The sequence below is a fragment of the Lampris incognitus genome, chromosome 6, assembly GCF_029633865.1.
Source record: "Lampris incognitus isolate fLamInc1 chromosome 6, fLamInc1.hap2, whole genome shotgun sequence".
Lineage (NCBI taxonomy): Eukaryota > Metazoa > Chordata > Actinopteri > Lampriformes > Lampridae > Lampris > Lampris incognitus.
In genome coordinates this window covers 13,413,918-13,427,830 of record NC_079216.1, presented here as the reverse complement: position 1 = coordinate 13,427,830, position 13,913 = coordinate 13,413,918, and the positions used below count along the sequence as shown (strand labels likewise).

Sequence of the window (13,913 nt, the reverse complement as noted above, 5' to 3'; positions counted from 1 at the left end):
TGTGTTTTCAACACTGCAGTACTACCTTTGCCAAATAATACTGAAGAATACAACGTAACTGGTCCATTTAGAAATTCCCTTTGGCATGTGATATTATCAATTAATACTCACAAATGTACAAAGAATGTTATGCTGTAGGGCTCTTGATAAGACTGTAGAGAGGAGGCCAGGTTTAAGTAAAGTGTCCTGATGTACCACCAATTAAGTGACACTGATAAAGAAATAACACTGTTAGAGCTCCGAAGTGATAGCTGAGTTACTCCTAATCTAAGACAAGCTTCAAGCTCTTCTGCTTTGGCTTACGACTCTTAATAATAGCACGGAAAAAAACTCTTTATTTTATATCAGATACTGAAATTATATTGGGGTTGTATAAATTTGTTTTACTTATCTTAAGCACAAATGTCAGTGCAATGGGTTTTTCACATTTTTTGTAAGAAATTTTGTTGATTAAAGTGATCATGGGTTTCAAAAAAAAAAAACTCCCGTGTTGGATTGTGTTTTTCGTCCACCAATCCACGGTCCATTGTAGCTGTCTTCAAACTCAACTTCATTTGTTTTGCTCCTCAATGTCAGTGCTGCTGCCAAACAAGGTCTCCAGCTGCTCCTGGTAGTTAGCGATGTTCCTCTTCATGATCTCCATGCACGGGCCCAGCAGCCTCTCAAAGGCCTGCACGTCCATGACTGGCAGACAGAAAACAGAAAATGTCCAGCAGTTTTAAGAGAATTCTATCATTGAAAAAGAATAAAATACTGAACTATTAGACATCACTGACGTCATATTTTCTAACCGTGGTTAAAATTTTGATTTGTGCAAACTCCAACCTCACCCTAACCAAAGTTTGTCCAACACTAACCAGCCTTTCGGTCATGACACATACAGAACGTGGTCTTAACCCTTACCTTGACCAATGTTGATTCACTCTCTATAGTATATGTTTTGTATATACACGTATACCATCGAACCATTATCCAAACCGCTTATCCTGCTCTCATGGTCACAGGGATGCTGGAGCCTATCCCAGCAGTCATTGGGCGGCAGGCGGGGAGGCACCCTGGACAGGCCGCCAGGCATCACAGGGCCCCCCCACCCACCCAGACACACACACACACACACACACACACACACCTAGGGACAATGTAGTATGGCCGATTCACCTGACCTACATGTCTTTGGACTGTAGGAAGAAACCGCAGCACTTGGAGGAAACCCATGCAGACGCGGGGAGAACATGCAAACTCCACACAGAGGATGACCCAGGACGACCCCCAAGGTTGGACAACCCTGGGACTCAAACCAAGGACCTTCTTGCTGTGAGGTAACCGCACTAACCACTACGCCACCCTATGCTATGGCCTATGCTATGTGATTATTTTGGTCTAATTCTAACCCTGTATATACACTTATGTATATAACATCAATAGGCTTGTGTGTGCTACATATATTCCTCAATTAGAGCAGAATTCTTATGTATCCTTTTTCTTAATCCCATGAAAGTGCATTGCATTGCATTTTTAAGTGCAAAATGTGCCATAAAAATAAAGATATTTTGTTTGATTGACTGATTTATTGACTGCTTGATCGCAAGATTATGGAAGCTAACAAAATGTATGTGTGAGTAAATAATTTTTTTTTAAAACATACCCAAGCATTTCACGCTCCCCACAGCATAAGCTGATGCAGCTCTGGGCTTGTTTGTGACAAGGGCCAGTTCCCCAAAGTACTGGCCTCTGGAGCATGTGGCTATGTCCACCTCCTCTTCCTCTTGGCCTTTTTTCGTCTGTCAAGGTGAGAGAAATACAACTTTAACACACCAAGAGGACATTCTGGGACTCCGTCTCTGAAGGAATAGGACAAATTTACATTTGGTATTAAGTAATTAAAAGTTGAAAACTGTATTAACGTACTCTGCCTCTCTTCATGGTGATTCTAACTTGGCCAGATTCAACAATATAGAAGCAGTCTGCTAGATCACCCTGCAGAACAAAATATCAGAGCAATTACAGCAACAAAACAAAAAAAAATGTGATGAAAAATTTGAGTGATGAAAAATGTCATATAAGGGTTTAAGATGGAGATTGCTGATCCAAGTATACACCTGAGCAATAATCTGTTGTCCACCACTGTACACCTTGGAAGATAGCACATCTACCACCTTCATTCTCTCTGAGAGCTGTGGATGAGAGCACATTCGGTTTAGACGGGTTTTACCATACATACTTGTGATGTAGTACACAGGAAGAAATGGTGGCTCTCAACCTCTAATGATGTGAGCAGTGGTAATGTTTCAATGAAGGCCTCATACAGCCTCCTCTTCTTGGCGTTGTTCTTAACTATTATTCTCCGAAATGTCAGACGATCCTGAAACATATTTTAAAAAAGAACAAAACAAAACAGAAGAAACCAAACAAACAACAGCAACAACAACAAAAAAATCCATTCATTATCACAAATGAAGACAAGATAACAAAGAACAAGTCACATAAGAAAAATGATCACAGAAAGTTGAATCAGTTCATCTGGACACAGCGTTTATTGAGAGAAACATTTCTTCTAAGTGACCTCTTCAGTCTCGGCTGACTGCTGGTGAGCTTTGGATAAGTAAAACAAACGTTTCTCTCTCAGTAAACGTCGTGTCCAGATGAACTGATTCAACTTTCTGTGATTTTTCTATCTGGATTATTGAGCACGCATAAAGACACAAGAAAAATGACTTGATCCACTAGAGGGCACTGTGAAACAAGAGTTACTAAACAAAAAGCATGCAACGTCCTCCTGGCTCATGTCATGCTGCTGCCTTTCATAATGAAGCTTAAAAACAGCTCTCTTGGCAGTTATTCGGACTGGCAGACATGAAGTCCAGACACTCTTTGAATCTAAGATGATATGATGCTTTGCAACCAGAGCCAGCCACGTGGAATCTGGGGCAAACTGCTGACACAGTTGGCCTCGGTATTGAAAGGTGTGTTGTGCAGAGGGAGGTGTGTAGTGGCATGGCAGCTCGCCGGTGTACCCACCAGGCACCACAGGGCTCCAGGGGAGGTGGCAATTATTGTAGCTGCCCTGGGGGTGTTGTACATCAATGCCAACTCCCCAAAGCTCCCTCGGTTGTCATAGGAGCCCACCATCTTCTTCTCCGTCTTGTCAACCTTCATGAAGATGTCAAACGTCCCACTGAGTGGCAACATAATGGGAAAGAAAGATAAGGAGAGAAATAATCAACACATTATGTCATTATCATTATTGTTTACGGCCACATAACTGCCGTCAACAACAAGTTACAGTAACAAGACAATACCAATAAGTAATAATAAATAACAATAATAAAATAAAAATAGTAATAAATAATGAATAAATAAATAAATTAATAATTTTAGCAATAAGTAAATAACAAGTTACAGGCTTGTATTCCCATTATCAACATGCGTTTTTTTTCTTTTCTTTTTTCTATGATGTAAGAACCCGTTCTTGAACACAATTAGTAAACATATCCACGTGTGAAACAAATCAATATCAGATCACAAAATAACCTCCTCGTGAGCATTTACGTGAAGGGTTACCTTTCAATGACATAGAAGTTGTCCCCATCATCATCTTGATCGATGACATGCTCTCCAATGGTGCAGAACTTCTCAAAAATGGCATCCAGGACCTGAGACATTTCTTCCTGTGGTGGTTTGGAGGAGCAACGTTTGAGGAAAAACAGTGTGACACATGTTTAAAATTCAAACACATGGAGACCATCATTCAGAGACCCTTCCAGCGGTTTCTTTCCGCTGCTTAAAAACGACCATTTACAGCAAAAATGGTACGCTAAGTCGTGGCAGAGAGCTGCAGGCCCCTGGCTGGTTTGTCCTTTTGGTGGTTTACAAGATGGCAGAGTACAATCCAGGGGGGGGGGGTCAGATGTGAAAAGAAAATCCATCACTTACCGCTTCCAAATTTTTGAACAGTAGAATGTCCCTACATGCCTCCTGTAGTCTCTGTCTCTGCTCATCTGTTTTAGGGTAGGCGACCTGCAAATACAGCCCATTTATTTTATATAGTCTCTCCAGCCAGCCTGTTAAATTATATCCAGAAGACTTCAGCTTTTAACCACTGTCACTATACAAATTCTATGGCAGACTATTAATATCTGTTCCCTTTCAGAGCGTTGATTCCTATCGTTTGCTGACGTCATCCCTCACCATGATAACCAAATCCCAATGTGGAAACCCAAATCAGGACAGCATGAAACAAGTTACCCTTGGCTCTTTATCCTCCTCGTCTTCATCAGGGTTGAATGCTTCAGCACACACTGCATGACAGAGACAAAGAGACTAATGAACCGCACCTTCACAACCGGACGGCAAATTCAACAGGAAACGTTCATTTTGTTAAGTATAACAGGCAGGGATTTTGCACACACAGGCATCGGAAACAAAAGCTGGAGAACAGTAGTCCGTGTTCAGGATGGCTAACCCCGCATACATCCCAGTCATTAGCACAGAGTTCCAGACCATAGTCAAAACCATTTTATGCAATGAATCTTTCAGTGAACATGACTTTTCTCTTTTAAGTGTTTTGGGTTTTAAGTTTCTTTGGGGAGACCAAACGAAGAGGCTGGAATTTCTACTACTAGTCACATTTCCTCCTGATGCTAGCAGCATGGAGACTGACTCCTCTTAACAAAGCCTCGGGTTCTTTTAAATGGGTGCATAATGCTGACCCATTATGTCAAATCTGGCCATACAAAGCACGTTTAAGCCCACTGTATAATTATTATTTATTTATTCAATTATTAGTAATTAGTTAATTATCCTGCTCTCAGGGTCGCAAGGATGCTGGAGCCTATCCCAGCAGTCATTGGGCAGCAGGCAGAGAGACACCCTGGACAGGCCTCCAGGCCATCACAGGGTCCACACACACACATCTAGGGACACTTTAGTATGGCCAATTCACCTGTCCTACATGTCTTTGGACTGTGGGAGGAAACCGGAGCATCCGGAGGAATCCCACACAGACACAGGGAGAACATACAAACTCCACACAGAGGATGACCCGGGACGACCCACCAAGGTTGGACTACCCCGGGGCTCGAACCCGGGGTAGCCACCATGCTGCCCATATATATATATATATATATGGCCTGGCGGCCTGTCCAGGGTGTCTCCCCGCCTGCCGCCCAATGACTGCTGGAAATAGGCTCCAGCATCCCCATGACCCTGAGAGCAGGATAAGTGGTTCAGAGAATGGATGGATGGATGTATATAGACAAAAGTATTGGGACACACCTCTTAATCATTGAATTCAGGTGTTTCATTCAGACCCATTGCCACAGGTGTATAAAATCAAGCAGCTAGCTGTGCAGTCTGCATTTACAAAAATTTGTGAAAGAATGGGTCGTTCTGAAGAGCTCAGTGAATTCAAGCGTGGTACTGTCATAGGATGCCACCTTTGCAATAAGTCAGTTCATGATATTCCATGGTCAACTGTAAGTGGTATTATTGAAAAGTGGAAGCATTTAAGAACAACAGAAACTCAGCCACGAAGTGGCAGACCACATAAAGTCACACAGCGGGGTCAATGAGTGCTGAGGCGCATAGTGCGTAAAAGTCGCCAATGCTGTGTTGACTCAATACCTGCAGAGTTCAAAACTTCCTCTGGCATTAACATCAGCATAAAAAATGGTGCGCCAGGAGCTTCATGGAATGGGTTTCCACGGCCGAGCAGCTGCATGCAAGCCTTACATCACCAAGCACAATGCCAAGCGTCGGATGGAGTGGTGTAAAGCACGCCGCCACTGGACTCTGGAGCAGTGGAAACGTGTTCTGTGGAGTGACGAATCACGCTTCTCTGTCTGGCAGCCTGATGGACGAGTCAGGGTTTGGTGGATGCCAGGAGAACATTACCTGCCTGACTGCATTTTGCCAACTGTAAAGTTTGGTGGAGGAGGGATAATGGTATGGGGTTGTTTTTCAGGGGTTGGGCTAGGCCCCTTAGTTCCAGTGAAGGGAAATCTTAATGCTTCAGCATACCAAGACATTTTGGACCATTCTATACTTCCAACTTTGTGGGAACAGTTTGGGGAGGGCCCTTTTCTGTTCCAGCATGATGTGCCCCAGTGCACAAAGCAAGGTCCATTAAGACATGGTTGGGTGAGTTTGGTGTGGAAGAACTTGACTGGCCCGTACAGAGCCCTGACCTCAACCCCATCGAACACCTTTGGGATGAACTAGAATGGAGATTGCGAGCCAGGTCTTCTCGTCCAACATCAGTGCCTGACCTCACAAATGCTCTTCCGGATGAATGGGCAAAAATTCCCACAGACGCACTCCAAAATCTTGTGGAAAGCCTTCCCAGAAGAGTGGAAGTAATAGCTGCAAAGGGGGGACCAACTCCATATTAATGCCTATGGATTTGGAATGGGATGTCATAAAAGCTCCTGTAGGTGTAATGGCCAGGTGTCCCAATGCTTTTGTTCATATATGTATGTATGTATGTATGTATGTATGTATGTGTGTGTGTATATATATATATATATATATATATATATATATGATGATTGCTTATGGCATGAAACAGGCTTGTACTGTCTAATAAAGAATTTACTTTCTCTCTCTCTCTCTCTCTCTCTCTCTCTCTCTCTCTCTCTCTCTCTCTCTCTCTCTCTATATATATATATATATATATATATAAATTTAAGTGTTTGCAAGATGAATTCAGTCTGTAGATAAAGGTTCAGCTGTTTTATTTGATTAAATCTCTATTTACTTAGAAAGACAAGAACACTTTGTTCTGTATATCTCTTGTCAGTCTTTCCATTGTGTTCGTTCCCCTTCTTCACTGATGACATGGAAGAGCTGCCCACTAGCGTGTGTGACTGAGGACTCACACTTGCTCATAACCACATCAGTCTTCAGTTTTTAATTAGTTTTTCACAAATGAGGGGTGCACTTTCATTCTGAAAGGAGGGTACAAGACCGGTGTCCAATTTAATAAATATTTTGCAAGACTGGCTATTCATCTAAACCTCCCTAACTGCCCTCATCATCACTCACCAAAGCCAAGCGTGCAGACATCAGCCCCCCTGCACCACTCTCAAACAACTACAGCCAAGCTCAGTATAACACATTTACACAATAAGAGATCAAAATGATCAACATCAGGCTCCAACACCTGTCCTGACATGCGTCAGTTGGCTCTGCAAGAAAAACCTGCTGCCACAGACTCACAGCAAAGGACAAGTAAAACCTCAAATAATCAGCAGACTCCCTGAGCTGAAACAGATGGAAAACTGTCCCGATATTGTATAAACTGGAGCAAAATGTTCGTAGCCTTGTAAAGTAGTGACGTGTCAAGGACGTTCTATAGTTTCAGCTGAGATGTTATCCAGAGGGTTCACGCTGGACGGGCGGGCCCTCAACTCTGTGACGACATGCAGCAGAGGACAGCTTACCTGATGCTCTCCGGATGAATCTGTTGATCACCGGGGCTGGTAAAAAAAAAAAAGAAAAGAAAAAGGTAGAGGTATATTTATGTATGTCACATTTCAGTAAAGGAGCAGACTACATTAACTTCATAGTAACTGAAAAATCACCCAAAAAGCAGACCATGGGCAAGCCTGGTTAACGTGGCACGGTTTAAATCAATGCTGATTAGGAGGGCAATAGAAATGGCCCTCCCTATAGGAGGATGCTATGCCAACGCCACTGAAATGCCAGTAACACTGGCTGCTTTGAGGTGCATTTGCGTCACCCAGTTTAATTTAGAATATAATGAATGACAAGCCAGGCCTTGAAGCACTAAACCAGTAGCTTTGTATGAAATATACATCAGATGGGCGGTTGCATCTATGAGCACCCTTTTAGCCGTGCATAATGTTAATCTAGAAAGCCTGTTAGAGACATGAGGCTGGCTCCAATCGCGGCCCACTTAAAAAGCCTACTCAGATCTTGCACGCACCTGTCTCCACATAACAATGCCAGCCCACAAGACTGGAGGGTACTCATTGGGATTCTGTGTCAGGACCGTGGGTTGCTATGCTGCCTGCTGCACCTTAAGTGGCAGTCTTGCTGCAGCCATCGAGTTAAGAGTTGACCCCACGCTGGACAGAGCACGCGAATGTGGTGGCCAGCCTATAAGCCCCGAGAGCCATTCTCGCTCTGGCGTCATAGGCTATTCTGTTGCACAGCGATGAGGCTTGTCATATCGTATTCGTGGTACGATCAAATCTGGTATAGGCCTGCCATTAGATAAATAAATAATACTGAAACGCTCTGCAGGATGCGTGTTTTGTGCACTCCACGCTACAACTCCGGCGCTTTTTGTATTACTATCCCGATATTTGGACCAGGAGCGAGGCTGTAATGCGGCACGCTCATTAGCCATATATTCAGCCTCCATGCCCATATATGGCAAACCGTAAACCCCCCCCCCCCCCCCCCCGGTAGGTACGAGGTGCCAGGCACAGCATCCCTGCTCTCAGCGGCGTGTTCTTCCATCAGCCCGGCTTCATTAACGGGAGCTACATGCTCACAATTCAGAGTACAAATTAAACATCTCATACCCCCCCTTCTCCCCCCCGCGATCACAAAGCCCTCTCGTCCACCGCGTAACACTTGGCGAACCCACCTACGTATTCCTCGTCGTCTTCCTCCTCTCCGTTCTCCGAGTCGATTTGCATGGCTTCGTCAATGAAATTGACCGCTTTGCCGGATCGCGCGGCCGAATTTCGGTCATGGCCAACCGCGGCCTCGCTGGTCTCGCTGTCCCGCAGGCGGGTGAAGTAGCGCAGCGCAAACTCGAGTAAATCCCCGGGTTGGTTCCTCAACACTTCCACGGTAAAGCTCTGTAGCAGCTCCGTCAGTCCTTCCGGAATTTCTATACTCATTCCTGTTGTCAGTCTTGTTAATGTGGACAAAATGCCGGTTAGCAGCGAAATTCCCCCCCAAAAAAAAAATATCGCGGAAGTAAAATTTCGCCAGATGTTACGTCCGTTTTTTGGGGGGGTCTACAGAACTAGCGGAGCCATCCCCACAGCAAATCCGAGCCGTTTGTTGAATGAAAATGGCTCTGGTTTTTTTTTCTTTTTTTCTTTTTTTTTTTGGTCCAAGCATCTTCTGCTGCCTCCGGCTCCAGGAAACCCACGCATGTGACCGAGGAATCCATGGCAACCACCTACCCGGGGAGTGCGCGAGCATCAGCAATGGCGGCAACTGCAGTCAGGGGCGAGAAGATGGGGGGGGGGGGGACGTGGCCGAGAGAAACCTTGAAGCGTTACCACCGAGAAAGCTGCCGGTTAGATTCGGAACCGAATACATGCAAAATAACCAAACGGTGTTGAGTGAAATGTTTAGCTTAAATCGAATAACATTCAAAATCAAATATATCTCCCGTTATACAGTTGCATGGTACATTTTTATAACAAATGCATTTTGCGCGCAGTGTGGCATTATTGTTCGAAAACGCAGCGGCCCGAGTGCGAGACACGTTTCCCTAAGGAGACAATAAGTATTTCTTGTCTTATCTTAACTGTTAATGGTGCCATGGGGGTGGAGGTGGAAAAAAATGACTTGGGTTTAAGTAAGAGCACGATAGGTGTAGAGTTAACCTGATGAACAGACAATTCCTCCCTCTTGATGTGGACAATGTGAACTGTTTAGTACATTCATGTGAAGGCAACTTTCTTATGTTAAATGTCTCAAATACAATAGTTTACACTTGCAAGGTTTTGTTTCCCAGGTAAACAGACAGGTAAGAACCCAAACGCACGACACACAAACTGGGAGGTTACAGTAACACCCAATTTAATGGTCAAAGGTAGGCAGGGGTCAGTACACAGGAAATCAGTCTGATAGGTGACAAGATGGACAAGGGGCAAGGGGTCTAAGAGCTGATGAATGGGGCTGGGGATCTCAGGCGGAAGGCCTGAGGCCTGGACTTCATGGATGCATCTGATCTGGAGGGCGACCAGGGTGCAGGACTGAAGGGCAGAGCAGCTCTGGTGGACAGGCAGGAGGATGACCTGGAGGCCGGTGACATAGATGGGACCACTACTCAGGGGGCCAGCAACATAGACGGGACCGCCGCTCAGGAGGCTGGTGACATAGATGGGACGGCTCAGGAGGCCGGCATCAGGAAACCAGGAAGGTGGTTCTTGGGTGGCTGGGCAGAGCGCAGGGAAATCTGGTCAGAGGCCCTGGGACTGACAGGACAGGAACCAAGCAAACGGGAAGCTGGAGGTTGGATCTCTGGAGTCATAGAAAGCAGGGCTGCTGAAGATTCTGGAGGTGGAGTCACAGGAGATATGGGAAACTAGTCCACAGGTAACTGGGCCACTGGACACACAGGAAGCTAGACCACAGGGGACACAGGAAGCTGGACCACTGGAAATGCTGCATACGCTGAAGGCGGAGCTACAGGATACATGTGGAGCTGGGCCGCAACAGACACAAGAAGTTGAGCCACTGGAGACACAAGAAGCTGGGCCACTGGGGATGCGGCAGACACTGGAAGCGGAGTCGCAGGAGACATGGGCAACTGGGCCTTTAAAGACACGGACAGCTGGACCGCAGGAGACATGGGGAGCTGAACCACTGGAGATGCTGCAGACTCTGGAAGGTATCGGGAGGTGCAGCTGATGGCTGGAGGTCAGACAAGGCGTCGCTGGGTGCGACCGAAGGCTGGAGGTCTGGCAGGGCATTGGCCATCCCTGTCGATGACTCAATACCAGGCTGGGCGTCAGCAAGGGCAGCCGACGACTTGGAACCAGGCTGGGCATCAGCCGTCCCTGCCAACAGCTCGGGATCTGGTTGAGCGTCAGCAAGGACGTCCGATGACTCAGGATCAGGCAAGGTGTCAGAAAGGACAGCCGACAGCTCGGGATCAGGCTGGGCGTTGACATGGACAGCCTACGACTCGGGACCAGGCTGTGCATTGACAGAGATGGCCAACCGCACTTGAAAAAGAAGCTGGGCATCGGCAAAGGCGACTGACAACTCAGGTGCAGGAACAGGCTGGGCATTGGCAGGGATGGTTGATGGCTAGGGAACAGGAAGGGCGTTGGCAGACGTGCTGGGCAGTAGAGACTGCCGATGACCTTTGTGACTACCTCCTGGGAACAGGCTGGAACTCAGAATTGGTGCTGGGCAGAGGAGGATATGTGATGCTGAGCAGCGGAGACACTGGAGGCCAGACTGAGGATGTCAGCAAGGTGGCCATATGCTGAACTGGTGGTGTCTGGGAGACAGGAGGCAGGTCTGGCAGTCCTGGTTCTGGGTCTTATGCAAAAGAATTTGGAGAGGAGGCTGAACACAACTGCAGGTAATTCTCAAGTATGTCTTGGATGACATCGTACTCAGGAACAAAGTGGCTCCCCCACACCCTCTTTCTGAACCACTACAACAGATTGAAAACCTTCACCTGGTTCTGGTTACACTGCAGTGGGTTGGAACCGATGAACAGGGCCACTGCACTACCAAACTCTACTTTTTCTGGTTAGCTGAGCAACTCCTTGGCGCTGGGCTGCGAGGACATCAGGGTTCAGGGCTGCGGTAGTTCTGGAGGTTGACAGGTGCTGACAGGACAGGCTCTGGAATGGACTGGGTTGGTTTCTGCACGCCTGGTTGAACTCCTGGGTTTCCTGCCACAAAGCCTGGGAGTCTGGCTGATGTTCAGGGTCCACCCAGGGACAGACGGGTTCCCCAGAATGGGTTTAGTACTGGAACCAGCTCTGGACAGGCAGGCTGCATCCTGCCACGCAGCCTGGCTGATGCTATGAGGACCTCCCAGAGCCAGGTGGGTTCCCAGGAATGGGTTTGGGGCTGGAACCTGCTCAGGACAGGCAGGATGCAGTGCCTCCACCATGGAGGCAAATGGCGTAAAAGGGCTCTGGTATGCGCCAGCAGCCTATTCAGATAGCAATCCGAGTTGGCTGGGTTCACGTGTGGCCAGATTGTACTGTTACGTTTCCCAGAGAAATGGACATGTAAAACCCCAAAAACACAACACACAGACAAGGAGGTTACAGTAACACAGTTTAATGGTCAAGGGCTGGCAGGGGTCAACACACAGGAAATCAGTCTGACAGGCGACCAGATGGACAAGGGGCAGGCAGACAGACAAAACATGTTTAAAGCAAGTAATAGGTTGTCAGTCCAAACAGGCGAAAAGATCCAATGAGGGACAGGCAAGAGAAACAAGGCCCAGGAAACAGGCAGTAGACTGCAAACACAGTTAGACCAGAAGGGCGAAAGTTAATAAAATGTTGAACAGCTTGGCTGAATACACAAGACAATCTGGCAGGGGAACAGGGAAACCAGGGGCGTATATGAGCTGGGGAGCTAATGAGGGAATGGGAAACAGGTTTGGGATACACTGGGTTGACTGAGGACAAAACCAGAGGCAGGTACTGACACGATAAGACAACAATAACAGAGGTAATAGACTGACTATGGAAGACAATGACTGCCAAAAATAACTGACTGAACTGAATTGGGAGACTAAACTAGTAAAATGGCTGACTGGGAGACATTGTAACACAAGGAAATCTCAGCATGGATAAACACAATCCATTCTCACGTATGGCATGGGTGTAGCCAAAGAGAGGAGGGTGGTCATGTGGGTCATTTGACCTACCCTAAAAATAAAAGGTCCAGAAAGTCTAACAAAACTGTATTCAACAAAACCAAGCCATGGTCAGCTTCGGTGGGAAAAAAAGATCGTTGTCACAACCATATAATGTTTTGAAAGTCCAGGCAAAATTAAAACACTCATATTTCCTAACATAATTTATCACTTTTATCATTATGCATTTTGTACTGTCTTACTCTACTCAAAAAATGTATAAAAGGTAGAATTGAGTTTTTCTTCTTCTATTTTTAAAAGAGCTTCTCCCCCAATTTTTTTCTGACACTCATGTCATCACACACTTATTTACAGACAGCCAATCAGATCAAACCATCAAAACATGCCCATCCCCACCATCAAGCCTTGTTTGTACTTGTCACTCAATCAAAGGTAAGCTCATGAATGTTAATGAGGGAGAGACTAGTCCTGCACAGTTCTTGAGACAAATGAGAACAATTATGAATAACGCTAAAAAAATAAATAAATCACAATTTAAAAAGTGGTGCTTGATGTTTTATTATGCAAAGTTTTTAGACATGAAATGTTAAATCTGATTACTGATTTGATCCAACTTGAAGCCTGATATATCCATTATTTGGTAAGCCTTCCACTAAATGAAGATTTAATATACAATAAAGTGGAGAGTATTCATAGCCATTGTAGATAAAGGGCCAGATTCCATAGGGTACCCTGTGCTCAGAATAACAAGGTCCACTTTTGGGGAAAAAGACCCACTCCTTTTAGTAGGCTGACTACAGCCCTGCATGGGTCAGGAGGTGGAGCAGGCTTAAATATCTGGGAACTGAAATAGATGGCTGTTATCAGGACGTGTGGATTATGTTCTTAGTTTTTATGTAAAGAAAGACACGCTGAATCAAGTGTAGGTATTAATCTCTCGGTGAGAGTGTCATAACAATTGATAGTCCTGTGGTTTAATTACCCACATGCTTCACTGGCTAGAACTTATTAAACGAGCCAGCAAAATCACAAGGGTTGAACAACCTCAGCTTTTCACTCAGAGCGTTCCACTGAACGATGGACAAAACAGAAGTCATCCTCTCCATAGCTCCCTTCGACTATGACGTTAGGCTGCAGGTTCAAATTGCCATTGAACCCCATTTGCCTACTAAAAATTATTTTTCATCCCAAGTGCTATAGTTCCTTTCAATGTGCCTATCACAAACACGGATTGTACGTTCATATTATTTATCCATTTGTGCTATTTCCTAATATGTCATGATGCTAAATTGGCGGCACGGTGGTGCAGTGGTTAGCGCTGTCGCCTCACGGCAAGCAGGTCCTG

The 13,913-nt window shown here is 45.7% G+C and overlaps 1 protein-coding gene across 1 annotated transcript; it reads right to left on the bottom strand.

Moving 5' to 3' along the window:
* Window positions 1-550: 550 nt before the first annotated feature.
* On the bottom strand, window positions 551-9,070 carry LOC130114203 (cAMP-dependent protein kinase type II-beta regulatory subunit). The gene is made up of 11 exons (XM_056282012.1): window positions 8,615-9,070; window positions 7,440-7,475; window positions 4,246-4,298; window positions 3,934-4,017; window positions 3,562-3,668; window positions 3,019-3,175; window positions 2,261-2,362; window positions 2,100-2,174; window positions 1,909-1,977; window positions 1,646-1,781; window positions 551-684 (listed from the first exon to the last, which is right to left on the bottom strand). The coding sequence occupies exons 1-11, from the start codon at window positions 8,871-8,873 to the stop codon at window positions 551-553; spliced, it is 1,212 nt and encodes a 403-aa protein (XP_056137987.1). The 5' UTR covers window positions 8,874-9,070.
* Window positions 9,071-13,913: the final 4,843 nt, after the last annotated feature.